This window comes from Narcine bancroftii, chromosome 10, assembly GCF_036971445.1.
Source record: "Narcine bancroftii isolate sNarBan1 chromosome 10, sNarBan1.hap1, whole genome shotgun sequence".
In the NCBI taxonomy this organism is placed as follows: domain Eukaryota; kingdom Metazoa; phylum Chordata; class Chondrichthyes; order Torpediniformes; family Narcinidae; genus Narcine; species Narcine bancroftii.
Genome location: NC_091478.1, coordinates 44,721,016 through 44,743,432, shown reverse-complemented (window position 1 = coordinate 44,743,432; position 22,417 = coordinate 44,721,016). Strand labels below are relative to the sequence as shown.

The window sequence follows — 22,417 nt, the reverse complement described above, 5'->3', positions numbered from 1 at the left end:
ATTGTTTAGGAAATCAACAGATGAATGGACTGGGTGCGGGGGGCGCAGTTTCAATGTTTGCCATAGGTGCTATTTTACCTAGATACGCCACTGCGGGTTGGAGGTGCCAACACTCAGAAGAAGAAGAAACTTCAGAGGGTCCTCGGTACTCATAACAGTGTATTGAATTACAGAAGCAGACTACTCAACTTATCAAATCTATGGGTATTAGCATTTTCATTGGCTCTGCTTATTTTAATTTTAATTTTCTATTTCTTTCACCGCATCTTGTATCTTCCTTCTATTTTCAATTATTTATCCAATTCCCCTTTCTGTTATAAGGGCTGCTTCAAGTTTGTTCGCAGAAGAACCCTTCTCAGTCTTACACCAACCTGAAATTGCATGAAACATTGATTTTCATGCTTTAAAAATCAGTTGAAAAAATATTCATCTGAATCATGCAACATGTTGGCGGATGGATTTTAAAGATATTCTGCCACGTTTCTAACTACAAGGCTTCACGACAAGTCTAAACATTTCATTTCCATTGCAAAAGGTGGCAGTATGCATTCGAGTGGATTATTTTTAGTCTGAACCTTCAATTAAGATCTGATTTCAAGAACAAACCCACAGCTTAGACACTGCACAGATTGCCTTGGTGTGGTTAAGATCAGTTTAACTCTTGCATGTATCTTCAGTAACAATGTTACTTAGTAATCGGGGCTCATTTTTTTCACAAGACTGGACTCGGCTGCTAATCAGTCTTTGCAAAATTAGTCAACCTCCCTTTATGAAAGAGTGCACCTGCACAGCTTACCAAGGCCAGTTAGTAGAACAGCTGCCTTGCAGTTCAATGCCTCACCTCCCCTGTTTAGAATTTGCATATTTTCAGAATCAGATTCATTTTAAAAAAATGTAGACACTTGGTAACAGTATAGTAACAGTCCAGTTTAGCCCACGGGTCTGTGGTGCCTAATTTAACCACCCCATGAACCTATCCCCTGACTACATTTTGAACAATGGGATGAAACCGTAGCCCCTGGAGAAAATCCACACAGACACAGGAAGAACGTACAAACTCCTTACAGACAGCATGGGATTCGAACCCTGGTCCGGTCCCGATTGGTGGCGCTGTAAAGATTAACCGCTATGTCAGCCCTGCTGCCCAAAATCAGAATTCATTGTCATGAGCAAATCATGAAATTCGGCTGCATCACCAGTGCAAACATTCACCATACAAAATAAATAAGAATAGAGCAAGAAAAGTCAAGGTAAGGCAGTGTCTTTGGTTCACAGATCATTCAGTACAAACTCCTTAATTATCATTGTGTCTGTAATCACATATTCAAAGTTGTTTCCTTCTGGTAACCTCAGACTGTTTCCCAATTTGTCCTTCAAGTAGGTTTTCAATTGGTGGTATGCAAACATTGTATCGTGAGTTATATTTATCCTTAATTTGTTCAAAGGATAATAATTTATTTCCCAAAAAACAATTTTCTATTCTTTTGATCCCTTTTCTCTCCCATTCTCTGAAGGAAAGGTTATCTATTGTGAAAGGGATTAGTTGATTTTGCGTCAATATTAGTTTTGGTAGTTGGTAATTTGTTTTATTCCTTTCTACGTGAATCTTCTTCCAAATGTTGAGCAGATGATGCAATACCGGTGAATTTCTACGTTGCACCAATTTTTCATCCCATTTATATAGTATATGTTCAGGTATCTTCTCCCCTATTTTATCTAGTTCTAATCTGGTCCAATCTGGTTTTTCCCTTGTTTGATAAAAATCTGATAGGTATCTTAATTGTGCGGCTCTATAATAATTCTTAGTAGTTGTAAGCCTCCTTGTTTGTACCATTCTGTTAATTTATCTAGTGCTATCCTCAGTTTCCCCCCTTTCCATAAGAATTTCCTTATTATTTTCTTTAGCTCCTTGAAGAATTTCTCAGTTAGGTGAATTGGTAATTGACTGAAATAGGTATTGTATCCTTGGGAAAATGTTCATTTTAATACAGTTTATCCTTCCTATCAGTGTTAGTGGCAAGTCTTTCCAATGCTCTAAGTCATCTTGTAATTTTTTCATTAATGGATGATAATTTAGTTTATATAGATGGCCAAGATTTTTATTTAGTTGTATACCTAGGTATCGAATTGCTTGTGTTTCCCATCTAAATGGTGATTCTTTCTTAAACTTTGTGAAATCCACATTATTCATTGGCATTGTTTCACTTTTATTTGCGTTGATCTTGTACCCCGATACTTCTCCATATTCCTTCAATTTCCTATGTAATTCTTTTATTGATATTTCTGGTTCTGTTAAGTATATTATAACGTCATCTGCAAATAGACTGATTTTATATTCCTTCTCTTTTATTTTTATCCCTCTTATTTTATTTTCTGTTCTTATCAGTTCTGCTAGTGGTTCTATAGCTAACGCGAAGAGTGAGGGAGATAGTGGAGATCCCTGCCTTGTTGATCTACTTAAGTTCAATTGTTTTGATATATATCCATTTACTGTCACTTTCGCCAATGGTCCCTTATATAATGCTTTAATCCAATTAATATATTGCTCTGGTAGGCTGAATTTTTGTAGTACTTTGAATAAATAATTCCATTCTACCCTGTCAAAGGCCTTCTCTGCATCTAAAGCAACCGTTGCTGTTGGAGTTTTATTTCCTTCTAATGCATGAATTAAGTTAATAAATTTACAGATATTGTCCGTTGTTCGTCTTTTTCTAATAAATCCAGTTTGGTCTAGATTTACTATTTTTGGTACATAGTCGGCCAATCTGTTTGCTAATAGTTTAGCTATTATCTTATAATCTGTGTTAAGTAGAGATATTAGTCTATATGACACTGGTGCTAGTGGATCTTTCCCTGTCTTTGGTATTACTGTAATTATTGCTGTTTTGCATGAATCTGGTATGTTTTGTGTTTTATCAATCTGGTTGATTACTTCCAGGAGGGGAGGAATTAATAAGTCTTTAAATGTTTTATAGAATTCTATTGGAAATCCATCCTCTCCTGGTGTTTTATTGTTCGGTAGTTTTTTTAATATCTCCTGTAATTCTTCTATTTCAAATGGTTTTATTAATTTATTTTGCTCCTCTGTTTGTAATTTTTGTAGTTCAATTTTGGTTAGAAATTCATCTATTTTGTCCTCTTTCCCTTCATTTCAGTTTGATATAGTTGTTCGTAGAATTCCCTGAAGTTTTCATTGATCTCCGTTGGATTATATGTAATTTGTTTGTCCTTTTTCCTTAATGCCAATACCATTCTTTTAGTTTGTTCTGTCTTAAGCTGCCACGCTAGAATTTTTTGCGTTTTTTTCTCCTAGCTCATAATATTTCTGTTTTGTCTTCATTATGTTCTTCTCCACCTTATATGTTTGTAGTGTTTCATATTTTATTTTTTTGTCTGCCAATTCTCTTCTTTTAGTTGTATCTTCCTTTATTGCTAATTCCTTTTCTGTATTTGTTATTTCCCTTTCCAACTGTTCTGTTTCCCGATTGTAGTCCTTCTTCATCTTAGTTACATAACTTATTATTTGCCCTCTGATGAACGCTTTCATTGTGTCCCATAGTATAAACTTATCTTTCACTGATTCCGTATTTATTTCAAAGTACATTTTAATTTGTCGTTCAATTAATTCTCTAAAATCCTGTCTTTTAAGTAGCATGGAGTTTAATCTCCATCTATACGTTCTTGGTGGGATGTCCTCTAGCTCTATTGCCAATAACAGGGGTGAGTGATCCGATAATAGTCTAGCTTTATATTCCATTTTCCTACCTCTCCCTTGAATGTGGGCTGATAACAGGAATAGGTCTATCCTTGAGTATGTTTTATGTCTACCCGAATAATATGAATATTCCTTTTCCTTTGGGTGTTGTTTCCTCCATATATCCAAAAGTTGCATTTCTTGCATCGATTTAATTATAAATTTGGTTACTTTGTTCTTTTTGTTAGTTTTTTTCCAGTTTTATCCATGTTTGAGTCCAAATTAAGTTTAAAATCCCCTCCTATTAGTATGTTCCATTGCGTATCTGCTATCTTCAAAAAGATATCTTGCATAAATTTTTGATCTTCATAAGGTGAGTATACATTGAGTAAATTCCAAAATTCTGAATATATCTGACATTTTATCATTACATATCTCCCTGCTGGATCTATTATTTCCTCTTCTATTTTGATTGGTACATTTTTATTGATTAATATAGCTACTCCTCTGGCTTTTGAATTATATGATGCTGCTGTTACATGTCCTATCCAATCTCTCTTTAATTTCTTGTGTTCCATTTCAGTTAGATGTGTTTCTTGTACGAATGCTATATCAATTTTTTTCTTTTTTCAGTAAATTTAACAGTTTCTTCCTTTTGATTTGGTTATGTATTCCATTAATATTTAAAGTCATATCGTTCAACATAGTCATATCATACTTTGATTATCTTTCCTTTCCATTTCCTCATCACTATCTTTCCTTCTTATCCATTTCTGCTTTATTTTTTTGAACACATTATAAAACATAAAATATTTCCACTATTCTCATATCTAAAATTCCTTTAACCCCAATAGACCCTCCCCTTTCTGAGTTGCCCTTTGTCCCTTGTCGGGCAACCACATCTCCCCTCTCCATTTGGATTTGCGAATCCGCTCGCAAGCGTCAACTGATTTCGCAGTGACCGTAATTCTTCCCCACCCAGCCCCCCCAGAAAAGATTTTAATCTTCATATATAACAAAGGTCACTCTCTTAATTCCCTCCTTACTTCCTTTCTTTCCTTTCTTTCCCTTCTTAGTTCTTACTTATACTCTATTTTTATATGTCATTTTTGTTCTTGTTACATCTCTTCATCTCTCTGTCTGTTTTGTAGTTGTTCTGCAAATTTTCGTGCTTTTTCTGGATCCAAGAATAGTTTGCTTTGCTGCCCCGGGATAACTATTTTAAGTATCGCTGGGTATTTTAACATAAATTTATAACCTTTTTTCCATCGGGTCGTTTTTGCTGCATTAAACTCCTTGCTCTTCTTCAGGAGTTCAAAACTTATATCTGGATAGAAAAAAATTTTTTGACCCTTGTATTCCAGTGGGTTTTTGTCTTCTTTTATTTTTTTCATTGCCTTCTCCAATATATTTTCTCTTGTTATATATCTTAGGAATTTTACTAGAATGGATCTTGGTTTTTGTTGTGGTTGTGGTTAAGGGGCTAATGTTCTGTGTGCCCTTTCTATTTTCATTTCTTCCTGTAATTCTGGTCTTCCCAGGACCCTGGGGATCCATTATTTTATAAATTCTTTCATATTTTTGCCTTCTTCATCTTCCTTAAGGCCCACTATCTTTATATTGTTTCTTCTATTATAATTTTCCATTATATCTATCTTCTGAGCTAACAGCTCCTGTGTTTCTTTAACTTTTTTATCAGATTCTTCTAATTTCTTTTTTAAGTCATCTACCTCCATTTCTCTGGCTGTTTCTCATTCTTTCACCTTGTCTACTCTTTTTCCTGTTTCTGTCATGATCATCTCTATTCTATTCATTTTTTCTTCTGTACTTTTTATTCTTCTTTATATTTCACTGAATCCTTGTATCAGCCATTCTTTTAATGTTTCCATATATTCTTTAAAAATATTTTTAAATCCATGTACTTGCCCTTCCTTTCATCTTCCATTTCTCTGTGTTCTCCCTCCTCTTCTTCTGAGTCCACTCCAGGATCTGTGTCTTTTACCTCTGTCTCTTCTGGTTTTCTTGTTGGGTTGTTTATTTTAGTTTGTTGGGTATTTTTGTTCTTCTTATTTTTATTAAAAGTGTCTTGGTGTTGGTCTTCTTCTTCTGGGTTGGTCATCTGTTGTTTCTTTGATTTCCTATTTTTATTCTCTTCCTTCTTGTTCTCATTATTTTCTATGTTTTCCTGTTGAGAGTCTTGCTGTTGTGTTATACTTGTCTGTTTCAGCTGTGGAGATTTACTCCTCAGCTGGTCTCCCCTCCTGTCAGTGTTGTTTTTGTTGTATGTATCGCGCACTTCTGTTTGGCTCCGTGAGCCATCATTGTTGTCCTGAGTTTGGGGTTTCCACTGACCTCAGAGAGCTGGCTTCTCTCTCCACGGCGGGCCTCCTCGTACTGGTAAGGCCTTCACCTTCCTCCTCTGACGTCCTTCCTTCTTCTTTTCTTCCCGTTGTTTTTGGTTTTTCTTTCTTTGCTGCCATTTTCTCCACACTTTCACTTTCAATTTGTTCTGGTTTCTGTGTTAGTGACTTTGTTTTTTCCCTACCATTTTTTTACTTTTCTGGAGAGGGCTGGAGTTCCCCTACTGGCCACTACTCCATCACGTGACTATCCTCCTTGTTAAGTGTGTATATATTGAGCAAATTCCAAAATTCTGAGTATTTCTGACACTTTATCATTTCATACCTCCCTGCAGGATCTATTATTTCCTCCTCTATTTTGATTGGTACATTTTTTATTAATTAATATGGCTACACCTCTCGCTTTTGAATTATAGGATGCTGCCATTACGTGTCCTACCCAGTCTCTCTTTAGTTTATTATGTTCCATTTCAGTTAGATCGATTTCCTGCACAAATGCTATATCTATTTTTTCCTTCTTCAATAAATTTAGTAGACTCTTCCTTTTAATTTGGTTATGTATTCCATTAATGTTTATAGTCATATAGTTCAACATGGCCATCTTATAACTTGCTTACACCTCTTTGCCACCTCCATCCCCCTTTTCCCCATTTTCATCTCTTAGTTTTATCTTATTACAGTTAATGTATGACAACACATTTAAGACATAAAGTACCCTGCAGTTTCCATATCCACTAGTACCTTAACCCCAAAAGTTTTCCCCCTCTTTGAGTTGCCCCATATCCCTTGCCGGGCAACCACAACTCCCCTTTTCATTTCGATTGCGATCTTGTTCGCAGCGTCAACTGATTTTGCAGTGACGATTATTCCCCTTCTACCCAGCCCTCTTGAGAAAACATTTTTTTTTAACACATATATCAAAGCTCTCTCTCTTCTTTTTTCCCCCCTTACTTCCTTCCTTCCCTTCTCTTTTCTTTACATATACATTGTTTTTACATCTTTATATATACTTTATCGCCATTCTTCATTCTTGGTTACATCTCTTTATCTCTTCTCCTGTGCTGCAAACGTTTTGTGAATTCTTGTGCTTTCTGTGGATCTGAGAACAGTCTGTTTTGCTCCCCGGGTATAAATATTTTAAGCACGGCTGGATGCCTTAACATGAATTTGTAACCTTTTTTCCATAAAATCGATTTTGCTGTATTAAACTCCGTCCTCCTCTTTAAAAGTTCAAAACTTATGTCTGGGTAAAAAAATAATTGTTGACCCTTGTATTCCAATGGTTTATTATCTTCTCTATCTTAATTCCTTGCCCATTCCAGTATATTTTCTCTTGTGTTTCTCAAAAATTTTACTAAGATGGATCTTGGTTTATGATGTACCTGTGGTTTTGGAGCTAATGCTCTGTGTGCCCTTTCTATTTCCATTTCTTCCTGCGTTTGTGTCATTCCCAGGACCTTTGAGATCCATCCTTTTATAAATTCCTTCATGTCTGTGCCTTCTTTACCCTCCTTCAGGCCCACTATTTTAATGTTGTTTCACCTACTATAATTTTCCAACATATCAATTTTCTGAGATAAGAACTCTTGTGTCTCTTTAATTTTTTTGTCACTTACTTCCAATTTTTCTTTTAATTAATTTACTTCCATTTCTACAGCCGTTTCCTGCTCTTCCACGTTCTCTACTCTTTTCCCTATTTCTGTAATTACCAGTTCTAACCTTTGCAATTTATCTTCTGTTCTTTTCATTTTCCTTTTAATTGCATTAAACTCTAATGACAACCATTCTTTTACTGATCTCATTTGTTCTTCAAAAAATACTTTATCTATATTCTGTTCATCAGTTTAACCTTTAATTTCTTTTCTCCATCAGTTTTACCTTCTATTTCTCTGTGAAGATCTTGGTCTTCTTCCTCTTCTTTGTCTGTATCTGTGTTTGTGTCTTCTTCTCTTCTTTGTGTCTGTGTCTCTTCTGTTTTTCCTGATGAACTGCTTGTATCTCTTTGTCGGGCCTCTTCTTGCTGGGCCTCTTGTTGCTGGTCCTCCCCTCCTGGGCTGCTTGTCTGTTGTGCTTCCTGACGTTGATCTTCTTGTTGGTCATTCCCTCCGTCTATCTCCCACGTCTGTTTCATCGCTCCCTCTTCTGTTGCCTTCCTCATCCTCCAGCGAATGCCCTAGTGTCGGAGGTCCCTCAGCTGTTTGCTCTGTGGCATCCCGCTCCTCTGCTGAGACCCCCTCCTGCTGGTGTGCTCTTTCTCCTCTGATTGTGCAGTTGCACACTTTTGTTTGCCCCCGAGAGCCATTTTTGTAGTCCACCGGCTGGTGAGTCATGACTCCGCAGGGCAGGCACTGACCTCGAGGGTCGGGTGCTCCTCGCCACCACAGCACCCTGTTCCTTCTTGCAGGTAAGGCATTCTTTCTTCTCTGGTGACTTTTCTATTTCTTTTTTTCCCATTGTTTTTACTTTCTCCTTCTTGGAAGCCATCTTCTTTCTCTTCTCTGTATTTTTATCTTATATTTCTTATATTTTATTTTTGTTATGCTTTGCTTTTTGCTAACTTTTTTCATATTTTCCTGGAGAGGGCTGGTTTTCCCTACCGGCCACTACTCCATCATGTGACTGCTGGATTTCTCTTCCTGAAGGCCACAGTCAGTTCTTTGATTTTGGTGACATTGAGTGCGAGGTTGTTGTTGGTGCAGCATTCAGACAAGTTGTCAATCTCCCTCCTATATGCTGATTCATTGCCTCTTTGTATATAGCCCATTACTGCGATTTTGTCAGTCAATTTGTGTATGGTGTACTGTTGCACCGAGCCATAGTCAAAGGTGTAAAGTGAGCAGAGCAGGGGGAGGGGGCGTGAAGAACTGTGGTGATCTGGTATTGATGGAGCCTGTGGAGGAGATGCTCTTACTGAACCTCACTGATTGTGGTCTGGAGGAGAGGAAATCCAGGATCCCATTACTTTACCCTTAAGTGATCCTACTGTCATTCACATTATCCTTCTGTTCTTCATGTATTCATAGCATAGGGTTTTCCTTCATCCTACTTGCCAAGGCCTTCTCATGCCTTCTTTTACCTCTCCAAAGTCCTTTCTTAAATTCCTTCCTGGCTATCATATAATTCTCATGAGCCCTTCTTAAATCTTCTGTACAGTATGCTTCGTTTGTCCACTTAACTCTTTTGTTAACCACGGTTCCCTTATCCTACCATCTTTTCCCTGTCTCAGCCAGACAAGCCTATCCAGAAGCCCCTGTAAATAAGCCCTCAACATCCTCCCCATTACCTTTGTGCATTTCCCGGAGAACGTCTGTTCCCAATTTAATCTGCCCAGTTTCTGCCTAATCCTGTGATAATTCGCCCTTCTCCAATTAAGCTTTACCATTTGGTCTCCTATCCAGTCCATAGCTATGCTAAAGGTCAGGGAGCTGTGGTCAACTCCCAGACTGAGAGGTCTGTCATCTGACCCAGTTTTAGATCCAGCATGGCCTCTCCTTTAGTCAGCTGGTCTGCATACTGAGTCAGGAATCCTTCTTGGATATATCTGACAAATTGTAAAGTTTGAAGGTGCCAATAAATATTTCGGAAATTGAAGTCTCCCTAACAGTACCCCATTAAATTTTAAATTTAAATTCAATTATCTGCACCTTGTTGACCCAAAGGCGATTTGGGGAACTTTGCTCAAATCCCAATTCAGTGTTCCTTCCTGTTTCTGACTTCCACCCATTCTGACTCAGCAGACAATCCCTCCACAAAGTTCTCTCCTTCTGATACTATCCCTCATCAGTAATGTCACTCCATCTCCCCCATCCCCCTACCCCACCTTCTTTAATTCAGCTCAGTTATTTTGATTTGTTGATTGTGCGTCAAGGCCTGTTCATTATATTGTTATTTTTATCGAACCCTTACAAATCTACCACTCAAAGAAAGGCCATTTTGTTCTGCTAGTCATTGGGGTGTTAGTAATCCACAAAGAAATTGTCCGACCCTGACAATTGTCCGAGCCTCGACTTCTCGAATCCCTGTCCCAATATCTGGTTCTCATGAGCAGCCTCCCCACCCCCCCACCCCCAGCCTGGTGCGAGTCCTTAGACCTCAGTTGTCAGCAGCTCACAGCCTGCGTCAGGGGATTCCTCACCCGCAAATCGCCAACAGCTCACTGCCTGCATATGCCTTTCAGCTGCAGAGCCCCTCACTGGGCCGCCATCATGCTCACCGTCCTTGGAGTGGTCTCCTCTGGTTCTCCTTCTCCACTTGGGGAGGGGAGAGGAGAAATGTTCTCTCCATTAATGGGTGCCCTTCACCAGTCTGCTGCTCACCTGGAGTCTACAAACCCCTCATTGCCACTGCCTTAACAAGGCACTACCATCTTAGGCCCAGACCCCGCAGTCGCAGGATTAGAAATAAAACACTTTCAGCTCCTTTTCAGCAGTTCCGGCAGTGGCGGGATCTTGGTGCTGATCCCACAGCTGAGGCCAGCCATGATATTTTGTGCATTCATACAAGGCAATGTTGTCCCATGAACAATGAAGCCATTAGACTTCCTGAAGCAGGGTGTTCTAAGAAGGAAACCTTGGGAGCTGCCCTGGGCAACTCACCAGTAATTTGCAGCTTGATATTAATGGATTAAACGACTGCAGCATGGGAGGAGAAAATGGGCACAGAGTGGTAAGTAGAGGGACATAGGTTGGTATATGGGCGAGGGGAGATTCATGGGATCTTCGGTGATGAGTGGACATGGGGAGTGGATGGGGGGGGGGGGGAAGACCGCAAGTGCTCATCATTCTTTCTTCTCCCTGCCCCTCCCTTCTTGAGCAGTGGTATAAAAGTTGTTGGTTTATAGTTTGCTGGAACCTGTTAAATTTTGGAAAATAACTAATGCATCCACTATCTTTTTTTTTTGTCTTCAGTTATCTCTTTTAACATCCTAGAGTCCAGGGTTTTATTTCAGATCCTGCTCTTCCTACTTTCAAATCACTTTTTTGAGACTGGCTTTAGCTAGAAAATGTTTGTCAATTACTTGGAAAAATGAGACCAATTTGAGTATTCAATGATGGCATTTGGAAGTGAGATCTTACATTCCACTGGAAAAGATAACATATAATTTACGTAATAATTGCTCCTTCTTTGTTAAAACCTGCAGTCCGTATATGAAATAAATGAGGTGGAATTTGTAGTTGATTTTTTCCCCCACAAATTGATGGTGTTGCCCCAAACCAGGGCAATAACTGAAGGCTGTTATGTTATTCGATCTCCTATTCTCTTCTAGTTAAGAGGGGGGTTGGGAGGGGTGGGTGGGTGGGTTAGGGTTAGGGTGGGGGGTTATATGGGGTAAAATACTATGTATTTATTCGTATTTTTATTGTATGATTTATTATGATCAATAAATACATTTTTCAAAAAAGATCTTGGTCTTCCTAATTTGCCTGGTGAAGATCATTTTCTCTCTCTCATTTTCTCCTTGGTTACCTTCTGTTTTTGATATGTTTTTGGTGTTTTTATAAAGATGCCTAAAAATATTTGTTAAATGTCTGCCATTTCCTTTAATCTCATTTATTCCCTTATTTTGCCTTTTATGACACTTTATATATTTGTAGTTTTGTTTTTCTTCTTAGCTAAAGCTCATACACTAATGTCTTTCACTGTAACCAGTAACTATGTTTAAAATGTTCATAAATTTCACACCTTGCACAATTCTTTTAACTTTGCATGTGATGGAGCAAGAGTGAGGGGAGACCAAAGCCGGCTTAATACTGATCTTCTTGCAGGATTTCTGTGTAAAAATCTCTAATATGAGTAGGATTGGGGACAGAAATGAAAGGAGGGGGGGGGGGATTCACTCAGTGGTGGGGTAAGTGTGGGCTGGATCAGTGGATGAGAGAAGGGAAGGGCTGTTGAACATGGGGATAAGGCAATGAATTGGAAAGGATACATTTGTCCCAGGCGATCAGTGAATGGTATCGAAGGTGGTAGGTGGGATGGGGGAAATGAATGGGGAGGGAAGGTTGAATGGGGGGGAAGGGGGTGTTAAATGTGTGAGTAGTCGATGAGATAGATCAAGAGCCATGAATGAGGAGGGAGAGTTATGAGCTGAGGGAGCAGTGACTGGGACTGCGGACATTAAATGAGCTCGGGGCATTGAATGAGAAGAGGGGGCAATAAGACTGATCCAGGACAGAGAATGAGGGAGTCCATTGTAAGTGATAGTTATAATGGAAGGCATTGAGGCGGGGTGTAGGTGGGGGTCACTATTCTCTAGATTTGAGAGATCTGGAGCAAGCTGGACCAGTGTAGAAGTGCACTTCATTGGCAGTTACTGGTAAAAATAAAAACAGGTCCCTCCATAATGTTTGGGACAAAGACAATTTTTCCCCCCATTATTTCCCCCTGTGTTCCACAGTTTAAATTTGTCATGAAACAATTTACATGTAACTAAAGTGCACATTCCATATTTTATTTGTGTACATTTTAGTTGGACCATGTCAAAATTCCAGCACTTTTTATACATAGTCCTGTCATGACGTTTGGGACATTTGGCTTCACAGGAGTTTGTAAGTACTCAGGTATGTTTAATTGCTTCACTGGTGCAGGTTGAAGAGAGCTGGTCTTGCTTCTAAGCTTTTAACCATATAATCACTTACAGCACAGAACAGGCCAGTTCGGCCCTACTAGTCCATGCTGAAACAAATCCCCAGCCTCCTAGTCCCACTGACCAGCACCCAGTCCATACCCCTCCAGTCCTCTCCTCTCCATGTAACTATCCAGTCTTTCTTTAAATGTAACCAATGATCCCGCCTCAACCACGTCTGCCGGAAGCTCATTCCACATCCCTACCACCCTTTGCGTAAAGAAATTTCCCCTCATGTTCCCCTTATAATTTTCCCCCTTCAATCTGAAACCATGCGCTCTAGTTTGAATCTCCCCCATTCTTAATTGAAAAAGCCTATCCACATTTACTCTGTCTGTTCCTTTTAAAATCTTAAACACCTCTATCAAGTCCCCCCTCAATCTTCTATGCTCCAGAGAAAAGAGCCCTAGACTGCACAACCTTTGGAGTCCGTAGTTGCCATGAGGACCAGAGATGTGGCAATAAAAGTCATAGAGGTCATTATGAGGCTGAAAAACAAGAATAAAACAGTAAGAGACATTGTACCAATCCTTAGGATTACCAGCATCAATAGTATGGAACCTCATTAAGAAGAAAGAGCTTACTGGTGAACTCAATAATCGCAAAGAGACTGGTAGGCCGAGGAAGACCTCTATTGCTGATGACAGAAGAATTTTCATCATAATGAAGAAAAATCCCCAAACACCTGTCCGACAAATTAGACAAATTAGAAACACCTTCTGGAGTCAGGTGTGGATGACTACTGTCCACAGAAGACTTCATGAACAGAAATGCAGAGGCTACTCTGCAAGATGCAAACCAGGGCAAAGGCGGTGTGCTTTGGATCTTGGGCAGTTCGTTTGCACATCCACACTTTGCTCTTGCCATCACTCTGATACAGTCTAATCTTGGTCCCATCTGTTCCCAAGATTTTTTTTCCAGAATTCTACAAGTTCTTTTCAATACTTCTTGGCAAACTGTAACCTAGCCATCCTTTCCGTGGCCTAGCTTGTGGTTTGCATCTTGTAGTGTGGCCTCTGTACGCAGGAGGCCCAGATATTGTGGCATATTTTGACTTGCAGTTGCTGATGGCACAAAGTGCCTCAGATTGAACCTGACAGATCTGTTCTTAATGAATGCATTCTCTTCAGAGCTAACCCTTTTGTCTGAAAGTACTTGTAAATTGTGGCTGCCAATGCTCCATCTGTGAAAGTTAAATTGGTGAGGTTGGGGTTAAGTGGGTAAGTTTTACTGCAACCATTATAATCATCTAAAATCCAATAAAATATATTTTTGGATGGGGATTTAACTTCTTTAATAATGATGGCACGACTTTAATAACTGAATATTATTGCAGATAATCTGATCAGAGACCAATAATAACTTCAAAGGCATATAAATGAAATATTGATTGTTATGTAATTTGACTGTAATTGTGACACAAAATTTAAATTTTGATTGGTGAAAGGGAGGTTGTGGATCCTGGTAATGTGGTTACGATGAGGCATCGATCAGTGAGCAGGTAGCAGTACAGCTGACAGCCAGAGGAGGTGACGATGAGCAAGTGGTTGGTCTAGAATCCTGATAGTTGCAGGTGTTATTGATCAGTGGTCTTGACTGTTTCAGGAGGTACTGACCAGTGAAAGGGTGATCTGGAACAGTGTCATTCCAGGCTTTAATCTTGATGGTGCTATTGTAAATGGTCAGTCCAGTATCCTAATGGACTTTATTACAGTAAATGGTTGATCTACAGTAGATAATGACCTATAAATAATTTGGGCCCTGTCTGAGAGTAATACTGAAGCATTAGCCAATACTGTTTCACCAAGGACAATCCTTCTGGAGTCTCCAATCCCAGTGGGAGGGGCAGTCCAGTTCCATGGACTTGAATAGATCAGAATCTCCTTTGGCATATTTAAATTGTAAGTGTTGTTCCTGGCAGTGGATTGGGCTGTACCATTCATCAGTTTTACATCTTCCCATCCACCCATGGAATGGTCCTGATCTTTCTCTGCTGGATCCTTCCCTGTGGTTGATGCAAGCCAATGTCAGTTAATCAATGCACTGCAACTGGTAAGCTTCCCAAAAGCCAAAGCCAAACTACTGCCTGCAGGTCAGAATGGATGACAAGCCCCCCAGAAATCCTTCTTGCCTTTTATTTACTTGATAATGTCAATGCCTCTGGCCAAGAAGGTGGCACCTGTGCTCGGTCGCGACCACAAGGAGTTGCAGATCCCGGGAGGCAGCAGACCAGTGCACAACACCAGAAATGAGAAGAATACCCTCCCCTCCCCCTGCATTGAGAAGGAGAAGCACAAGAGATGACCTTGCAGGGAAGGTGACCACAGCAGTGGACCACCAATGGTCTCAGCCACTGAGGGACACACACAGGCTGAGGGCAGCTTCTGGTCAGGGAACCCACAGGGGCAATGCGCTGCTGCTTCATGGGGACCAGATATCGGAGCACGGACTTAAGAGGGTGCTGAGGGCAAGAAGGGCCTTGGGCGTTGAAGGTGTCCTGACTGTGTCAGAGCTTTGGGTCTGGACCTCAGTTGTTGATGAATCGAGCATGTCCCTGTTCAGCTGCAGAGACTGTGGGAGTGCTGGAGGTGAATGCACGTATATGTGACTCTGAAGAGAATATCTTTTGCTTCTTTTTCTCCCTTATTGTAAGGGGCAGCGGGCGACATTAATGGCGACTTCATGTTCGGTATTATTTCATGGCATTGAAAGAATATTCAATTTTGATGCAGGCAAGACTGAGATGAAAAAATTCCTTCTTTGTGAAGTTGTCTAATGTATGGGGCTGTCGAAGCAAAGTGGATAAATTCCAAGATGCCCAGAGATGTGCAGAGAGGGTGGAAAATTGAATTGAGATAATTTATCAGCCATAATCATATAAAATGTTGAATCAAGTTCAATGGGTGACATAATTTACTCTTGCCATATCTTTTTCCTATTTCTCTTGGTGAAAGAGATTTTCGAGTGCCTTAAAGGGAATAAGAGAGTAAGGAGGCAGACAGGTTAGGTTAGGGAGTGAATTTCAATGTTTAAATCAGACTGTTGATCCACATCAAAAGGTCAAACTCTTAACTGGCATTAAATTCAACCTTTTGCCATCAATAAATGCCCAGAGATATTTCACTGAGCTGCCATCAGCCAAAGATGGCAGTCTGATGAGGGAGATGTCTTTGCAACTGACAGAACAGCTACTCCATAAACAAGCAGAATACTGGTACTGACCACAGCTAATTCTGTTTTTCTAAAAATATTAGAATATGGAATACATTTCTCCTGAATTTCAGTGGTAAAATGAGACAAGGTCATTCACTTAAGCCATTTCTTTCTCTCGTGGGAATGTCACAGCTTCGGTTCTTCGTCACTGATGGCCTCGGAATGGCTGATGGGAGCAGAGCAGCCATCTGTTTCTACCCCGCAGTTGCTTCTTTGCATTATCGCCTGTCAAAAGGGATTGCCAATCCTTGACCCTGCCAGCCACGTTGGCCACTCAAAGCAGTCAGACAAAAGCCACGAACTTTCCCTATATGTACTTTATTTCACTTATAATCTGCCCCATGGAAACCCTCTCACATTATGGGTTTTAAGGTAATTCATTAGGAGTGTGTTCTTTATCTGTGCCGCGTTCCTGGCTGGGACTACCCTTCCATGCTGCTGCTCGTGCCATATGAAAGGATCAACATCTGCTTCGCGATTAGTTCCTTGATTATTTATTCCAGCCTTTGCTACAACTCAACGCTCTCTGCTTGACTGTTCCAAGTTTGAGAAATCTGCAGTGAGTGATAGATGCTACAGAACATGATTAAGAATTCTGCACTGACCGGTGTCTCATTGAATGGAGGTGGGGATAAAGGGAATCTTTGCCTTGGAAAGGAACAGAATGAGGGGGAAATGCAGAGCAGAACAAGCATCTCAGAGAGGTTAAAGAAGGGAGGGAGGGCTTCCAACATGAGGCTATATCTAGCGTGCATTAGCACCAATTTTCCAATGGGAACTAGAGCAATGACTGATTTTGAGGACCACAGTACTTGTGCAGTCATTACTGAAGTTTACCAATAGCTGCTGCACAAGGGTGGGATTTCCAATGAAAATTAACAAAGTTTTATTTGTCCAGCTTCTTCCTGGATCATGCTGGAGAGATCAGCACCATCTAGCAGTTTGGATGTCAAAAAGGCTCTCCATTCCAAGAAAGGAAATGTTGTTTGATCACCATGCAAAATGAACACAAAGATCTGTAAAGAAACTTTCCTCCATTGTTCTGTACACACTATGCCTAAACTCCATCTTCCACTGAAACTAGAAAAGGTCCCACTTTCTGTCAGCATTAATGTGTGACCATGGTAAGTGATGGCAGCTGTCTTAGCACCCTCACTCCACACCAGTTCTATCTGTAGTTCCCCCTCCCACCAAACCAGACCAAAAGACGACACTGACCTTTTGGGAACTGCCCACTGGTGAAAAATGACACCAGAGCCTCCACGTGGGAACGTGAGAGGGGAGGTCGCTTATGCGTTGAAGTAACGGTTCTGTCGACAGGATGATGGTGGAAGGGGGCAGCCCCAGAGAGCATCTCGGCTACATGCATCAACAGGCCCACAGCTGCTAGGAGAACAACTCACACTCTCATGCGCTGGACAAGGTGAGGCGACAGAAAGCTGGTATGCCGCCTGTCTGATTGTCAAAGGCGAACTGAGCAATTCTAATCTCACACCCAGCAAGTGTAAAAGGTGGGATATAAAATTCAAATCTGATCATAAGTACTCCTAGTTTCCATCTATTCATTGTCAAATTTTCAGCAGGCGTCACCAAACTTGGGGAAAAACAAATCCCCTGGAGGAACTCCGTGGGTCAAGCAGTTAAATGAGAACCTGACCCAAACATCAATCATCTTTTTTCTCCCACTGATGCTGCTTGACCCACGGAGTTCCTCCAGCAGATTTCCTTTTTGCTTTAGATTCCACCATCTGCAATCTCTGATGTGCCATCAACCATGGGGGCATTGGAATACTATTCAAGATGGTGCAGCTCTTAATCAGGGTGGTTTATGGGATGATCTTCATATTTTTAGTTGGCTTGGTTTTTTGAAAACTTTATTTTTCATTTGCATCCATAACAAATAGATGGTTTCTCCATAATCATACACAATAATAAACAATGAAAAAAGAAAACATATTTTATATTTTCTCCACCTCCCTCCCCCAAAAAAGTAGGGAAAAAATCTGACCTGAATTTGTCATATATCATTAATTAATTAATTACATTTCAAATTTACAAATATAATCTTAAACCTCTAAGTTAACTAGGGTGAGTTGGAGTGGGAGTGGTGGACATTGTGGATGAAATTTTGGCAATGAAATCCATCTATGGTTTCAAGATCGTGTAAAAGTTTCCCGGTTGATTCCATAAATTCTATATTATTTTCTCTAACTGTGTACAATCTTGTAATTCCATTTTACATCTATTCATTGTCTAATTTCCATGTTATCGCCATACATTTATTCGCTACTGCTATTGCTACATTTAGAAACTTCCTCTGATTAATATATAACTTCATATTTGAGTATTACCTAGCAAAAAATATTCTCAAATCTTTCGGAACTTGCTTCTTCATAATTTGTCCCATTAAAGAACTCATATTCTCCCAGAATCTTTCTACTTTTTCACATTGCCAAACTGCATGTAAAAAGGTTCCTACATCTTTATTACATCTAAAACATTGATCAGGGCAATCAGAATTAAGTCCGTGTAATTTATGTGGAGTACAATGTAATTGATGTAAAAAATTTAATTGTACCATTTGATATCTGATATTAATTGTATTTGTTACACTCATAGCATAATTTTGACCCTACTTCTTCTCAAATTTGTATATTCAGATCCCTTTCCCATCTTCATTTAGATTTAAATAGATCTTTTTCTGCATAATCTCTTGCAATTCTACACACATATTAATAATAAATCTTTTGATAAGAATTGATTATTAAAAATTCAAATTGACTGTTCAGGTAATCTAAAATTCAATCCTAACTTTCTTTTTAAATATGATTTAAGTTGATAATAAGGAAAAATAGTATTATTTAGTATATTATATTTGTCTTTCAATTGGTCAAAAGACAAAAAAAACCCAAAATAATCCTTTATCCTTTTTATTCCACAATTATACCAAATATCAAAAAATGAATTATTAACTGTAAAAGGAATAAGAGGGTTTTGGTTTAGTAACACCTTAGCTACTCGATAATTCTTCATTCCTCTCTCTACATTCCATACTTTTAATATATGTTTCAGAATTGGTCTTAGTTGATTTGTTGAGGCACCTCTTGGCTAGTTACCATCATCATGATGGAACTGCCTTGTCACTCACTATAGGGTGTATAAGGGCGGCATGGACTTGTGGGCCAGAAGGGCCTGTAACCATGCTGTATCTCTAAATATATAAAAAAAGACAGTGGCTGGCCGGCACTATGAGTATTTGTGTTTGGTCGGTGTCGTCGTTGAGGCCTGGCAATGCTTTGGGTGACTACCTGTAGTACAGAGAGAAGTGGAGATGGTATTGCCAGACATTTATGAAAGAATACATTAGCACCATGCTATTTCCGCACCAGTGACCCGGGTTCGAAGACGGTGCTGTCTGTAGGGAGTTTGCACATTCTGCCAAGGTCCGGGTGCTCCGGGTTCCTCTCACATTCCAAAGACATTCAGGGTTCAGGGTCATGTGGGTGTATTTGAGCAGGGCAGTTTGTGGGCCAAAAGGCCTGGAACTGTGCTATATGTCAAAATTAAATAAAAATTAAATTCTGAGTCTTCACTGTCTGTGGGACACCTTCATTGAGTATGAGCCTCTTGGCTCTGGGCCAAGAGCCACTCAGACCTTGACCCATGCTGGGCTACATGCCACCTCTGTGTCTTTCACCTTACTTATTGTGATCCCTTGCGCCATGGGTAGGGTCCCTTCCAGCCCCTTCCCATTGTAAAGTCCTCACCCTTTTGGAGCCCCTTGCCCTCTGACAATATCCTGTTTAGTTAACTAAGAGGGTAAAGATGGAATACTTGGGCTCAAAGGTGCCCAATACTCAAGTGATCATGTGCAGGATGACAGCGAACTGTGTGAGCCTGAGGGGAACATTGGGCAGATGCAGGCCAGCCTCTTGCAGGCTTCAATGACGATGACGAGCAAATTTTAGCCTTTTGAATTGGTGCTGATGAAGGAGCGGTAAAGCATTTCCAAGTCAATTGGAGAGGAAGTGCAAGATGCGGGCCATTTGTTCCTTTAAATGGTATGACTTGAAGGGAGCTACTACAGTAACCTTGGTGAGTTGAAAGGGTGCAACAGTGGTGGAGTAAATGAATTCTTGGGAGGGAAAATGGGATGCCGTATCTGGCAGGCTAATTTGTCCTGAATGGCGTCAGGTTGCGTGGGTGTTGTCAAGGCTGCAACCATCCAGGCAGATGAAGAACAGGCAGTCAGGTTCCTGACTTCCATCTCATAAATAGTGGAGAGGCTTTGGGAGATCAGGAGGTGACTCGTGTGCCACAGAGGTCGTCAGCAGTACTGCACATGCTCTATTTGGTTTCCATCGGTACCATCAGCATTTGATTGATTGATGACCTGAAGGTGCCGCAGTTGAATTCAATGTGATTTGGGAGACCAATTTACACTTGTGGGGCAAATAGTTGTTGAAGGCCAGCTCCAGGGCATAAATTTAGGAGCTACTCATGCCAAGTACGGTAAACTCCCAGAATCTGGCACCCACAGGAATTGGTCAATGCCAGACAAGTTAATTTGCCAGTTACTTTGTTGCTCGATTGGCAAACTGACCACTAGAGGAGTGTTAATTTTAAACTTTTGTCATTTTTACCTATTTATTTTCGATGATTTTTTTTGCCGTAGCTTGAAACTGATTGAATTTCGGATAACACTGCACTGTACATGAATATCAGCAACTTCAGTTGTTTAACCAGTGAGACTTTCCAACAAAGGTTCTTGAACCTTCAAGCTCTTCCTGACCATATCACTATTCCAGGTCCACCAAAGATCTGTCTGCACTATTGAAATAACACAATTTTGCACTATTGTAACTGTAAATATTTACCTACTCTTTTATATTCTTTTATCCTCTCTTGGCACATTGAGTTTCAACTTAATGTTTGCCAGTGTTTCACAGACCTGAGGAGCTCGAGCATAAGGCTTGTGTATGAAATAATAAATTCCCATCATTATCTTTTATCCACCATAAGGTTGGAAGAGTGTATACCTGTATTTTTCTTGATGACATTTTATTCTGTTGAATTTGCAGTGATATGCAGTAAGTCCTATTGGTAATTATCAGGTAATGATTATCACCAACCAGAGAGTATTCACCTCCCCTTAGGTTAGCCACACGCCCCTCTTGTGGTGCTATATTTATGAGACTGTTCATGTTTAATTGCGAATCAATGGAAAGTCCCAGGTTGATAACAGTGGGAGATCAATGGTTAAAATAACATGGGTTTTGAAGGGAGGGATTTGGAACACTCGAATTCAGAGGAATAAGATGTGACAGGGGATAATTTCTGTGATAGGAGCAATAAAGGCATCATTCTCACCTTTGCGTTGATATAAAATTATACAAAGATTGTTGCGTGCCTCAGCAAAACACTCTGTAGCCAAAAGCATGGTCACTAGGCCCTTTCGTGCAGTGAAAAGGGTGACATTCTCCTACCTTATGTCGGGAGACTAACCTCTATCAATGCGCCATGGCCGGCTCCAAGGCGGCGACTGCAATACCTCTCAGGGAAGGATTATCAGCTGAGTGCTGCGCTCTACCACCTCACACGAATGTACAGTGGCTGTCTAGGAGCAGGGTGGTGATGGGTCAGTCAGTGACCCATTCTCTCCTAACCAGTCACCCCTCTCCCTCCATGACCCCCTTAGGGCAGGGGCAGCTGGGAGTGGCTGTCAGGTCAGGGGCGGCCGGTGGGAGCTGTCAGTGGGGGGCGGGGGGGGGTGGTTGTCAGGGCAGGGGCGGTCAGTGGGGGCCTTCAGGTCAGGGGTTGTCAGGGCAGGGGCGGTCAGTGGGGGCCTTCAGGTCAGGGGCTGTCAGGGCAGAGGGCGGCCAGCAGGGACTGTCAAGAGGGGGGCAGCTAGTGCAGGATGTAACAGCCCCACCGGCCGCTTTGACACCTCACCAGGCTGCTTTGGCCTTCAGGGGCACTAATCGGCAGCTCAGAGCAATGCCCATCTTCCCTAACCATAATCCCCGATGCAGCTGGAACCATTCTGGGAAACACAGAGCGGTTCCAGCTACCCATAATCCCCACGCAGCTAGAAACATTTTGGGAAACACAGAGCGGTTCCAGCTACCCATAATCCCCACGCAGCTAGAAACATTCTGGGAAACACAGAGCGGTTCCAGCTGCCCATAATCCCCATGCAGCTAGAAACATTTTGGGAAACACAGAGCGGTTCCAGCTGCGTGGGGGATTATGGGTAGAGAAGACGGCCATTGCTCTGTTGCGTATTTATGACAGGTGCCATCACGGCACCAGACGCCCAACCTCCATCGGCTCCGGAGGGCACTACGAGGCACCGCTCAACATGAATGCGGTGCAGGAGCAGCCTTTCAGGGCAGCTCCATAAAAGGTAAATTTATATTTTTCCCTCATCGCTTGTAGCCGGGCTCCAGGTGGAGGCTTGACATGAAAGAGCCTACTGTTTCAAAGTCAGAGCTCCAGCAATTAGTGTTCATTTTGATAGATCAC

At 40.8% G+C, this 22,417-nt stretch overlaps 1 protein-coding gene across 14 annotated transcripts in view; it reads left to right on the top strand.

Annotated features, from left to right (window-relative positions):
* The window catches only part of LOC138744504 (catenin alpha-3-like), a 1,801,283-nt gene that overhangs the window by 187,221 nt on the left and 1,591,645 nt on the right, over positions 1–22,417 (top strand). The window contains exons 1-3 of one of the 14 annotated variants that reach the window (XM_069900804.1): positions 14,156–14,208; positions 15,412–15,893; positions 16,791–17,016. The exons of 6 other annotated variants lie outside the window; for them this stretch is intronic. In XM_069900804.1, the coding sequence (XP_069756905.1) occupies positions 17,014–17,016 (3 nt within the window). In that variant the 5' untranslated portion in view covers positions 14,156–14,208; positions 15,412–15,893; positions 16,791–17,013. Of the gene's footprint in view, positions 1–14,125; positions 14,288–14,309; positions 14,361–15,411; positions 15,894–16,790; positions 17,017–22,417 lie in introns of those variants that run through there. 7 more of the 14 variants (XM_069900806.1, XM_069900805.1, XM_069900803.1 and 4 more) reach the window with 7 other exon arrangements.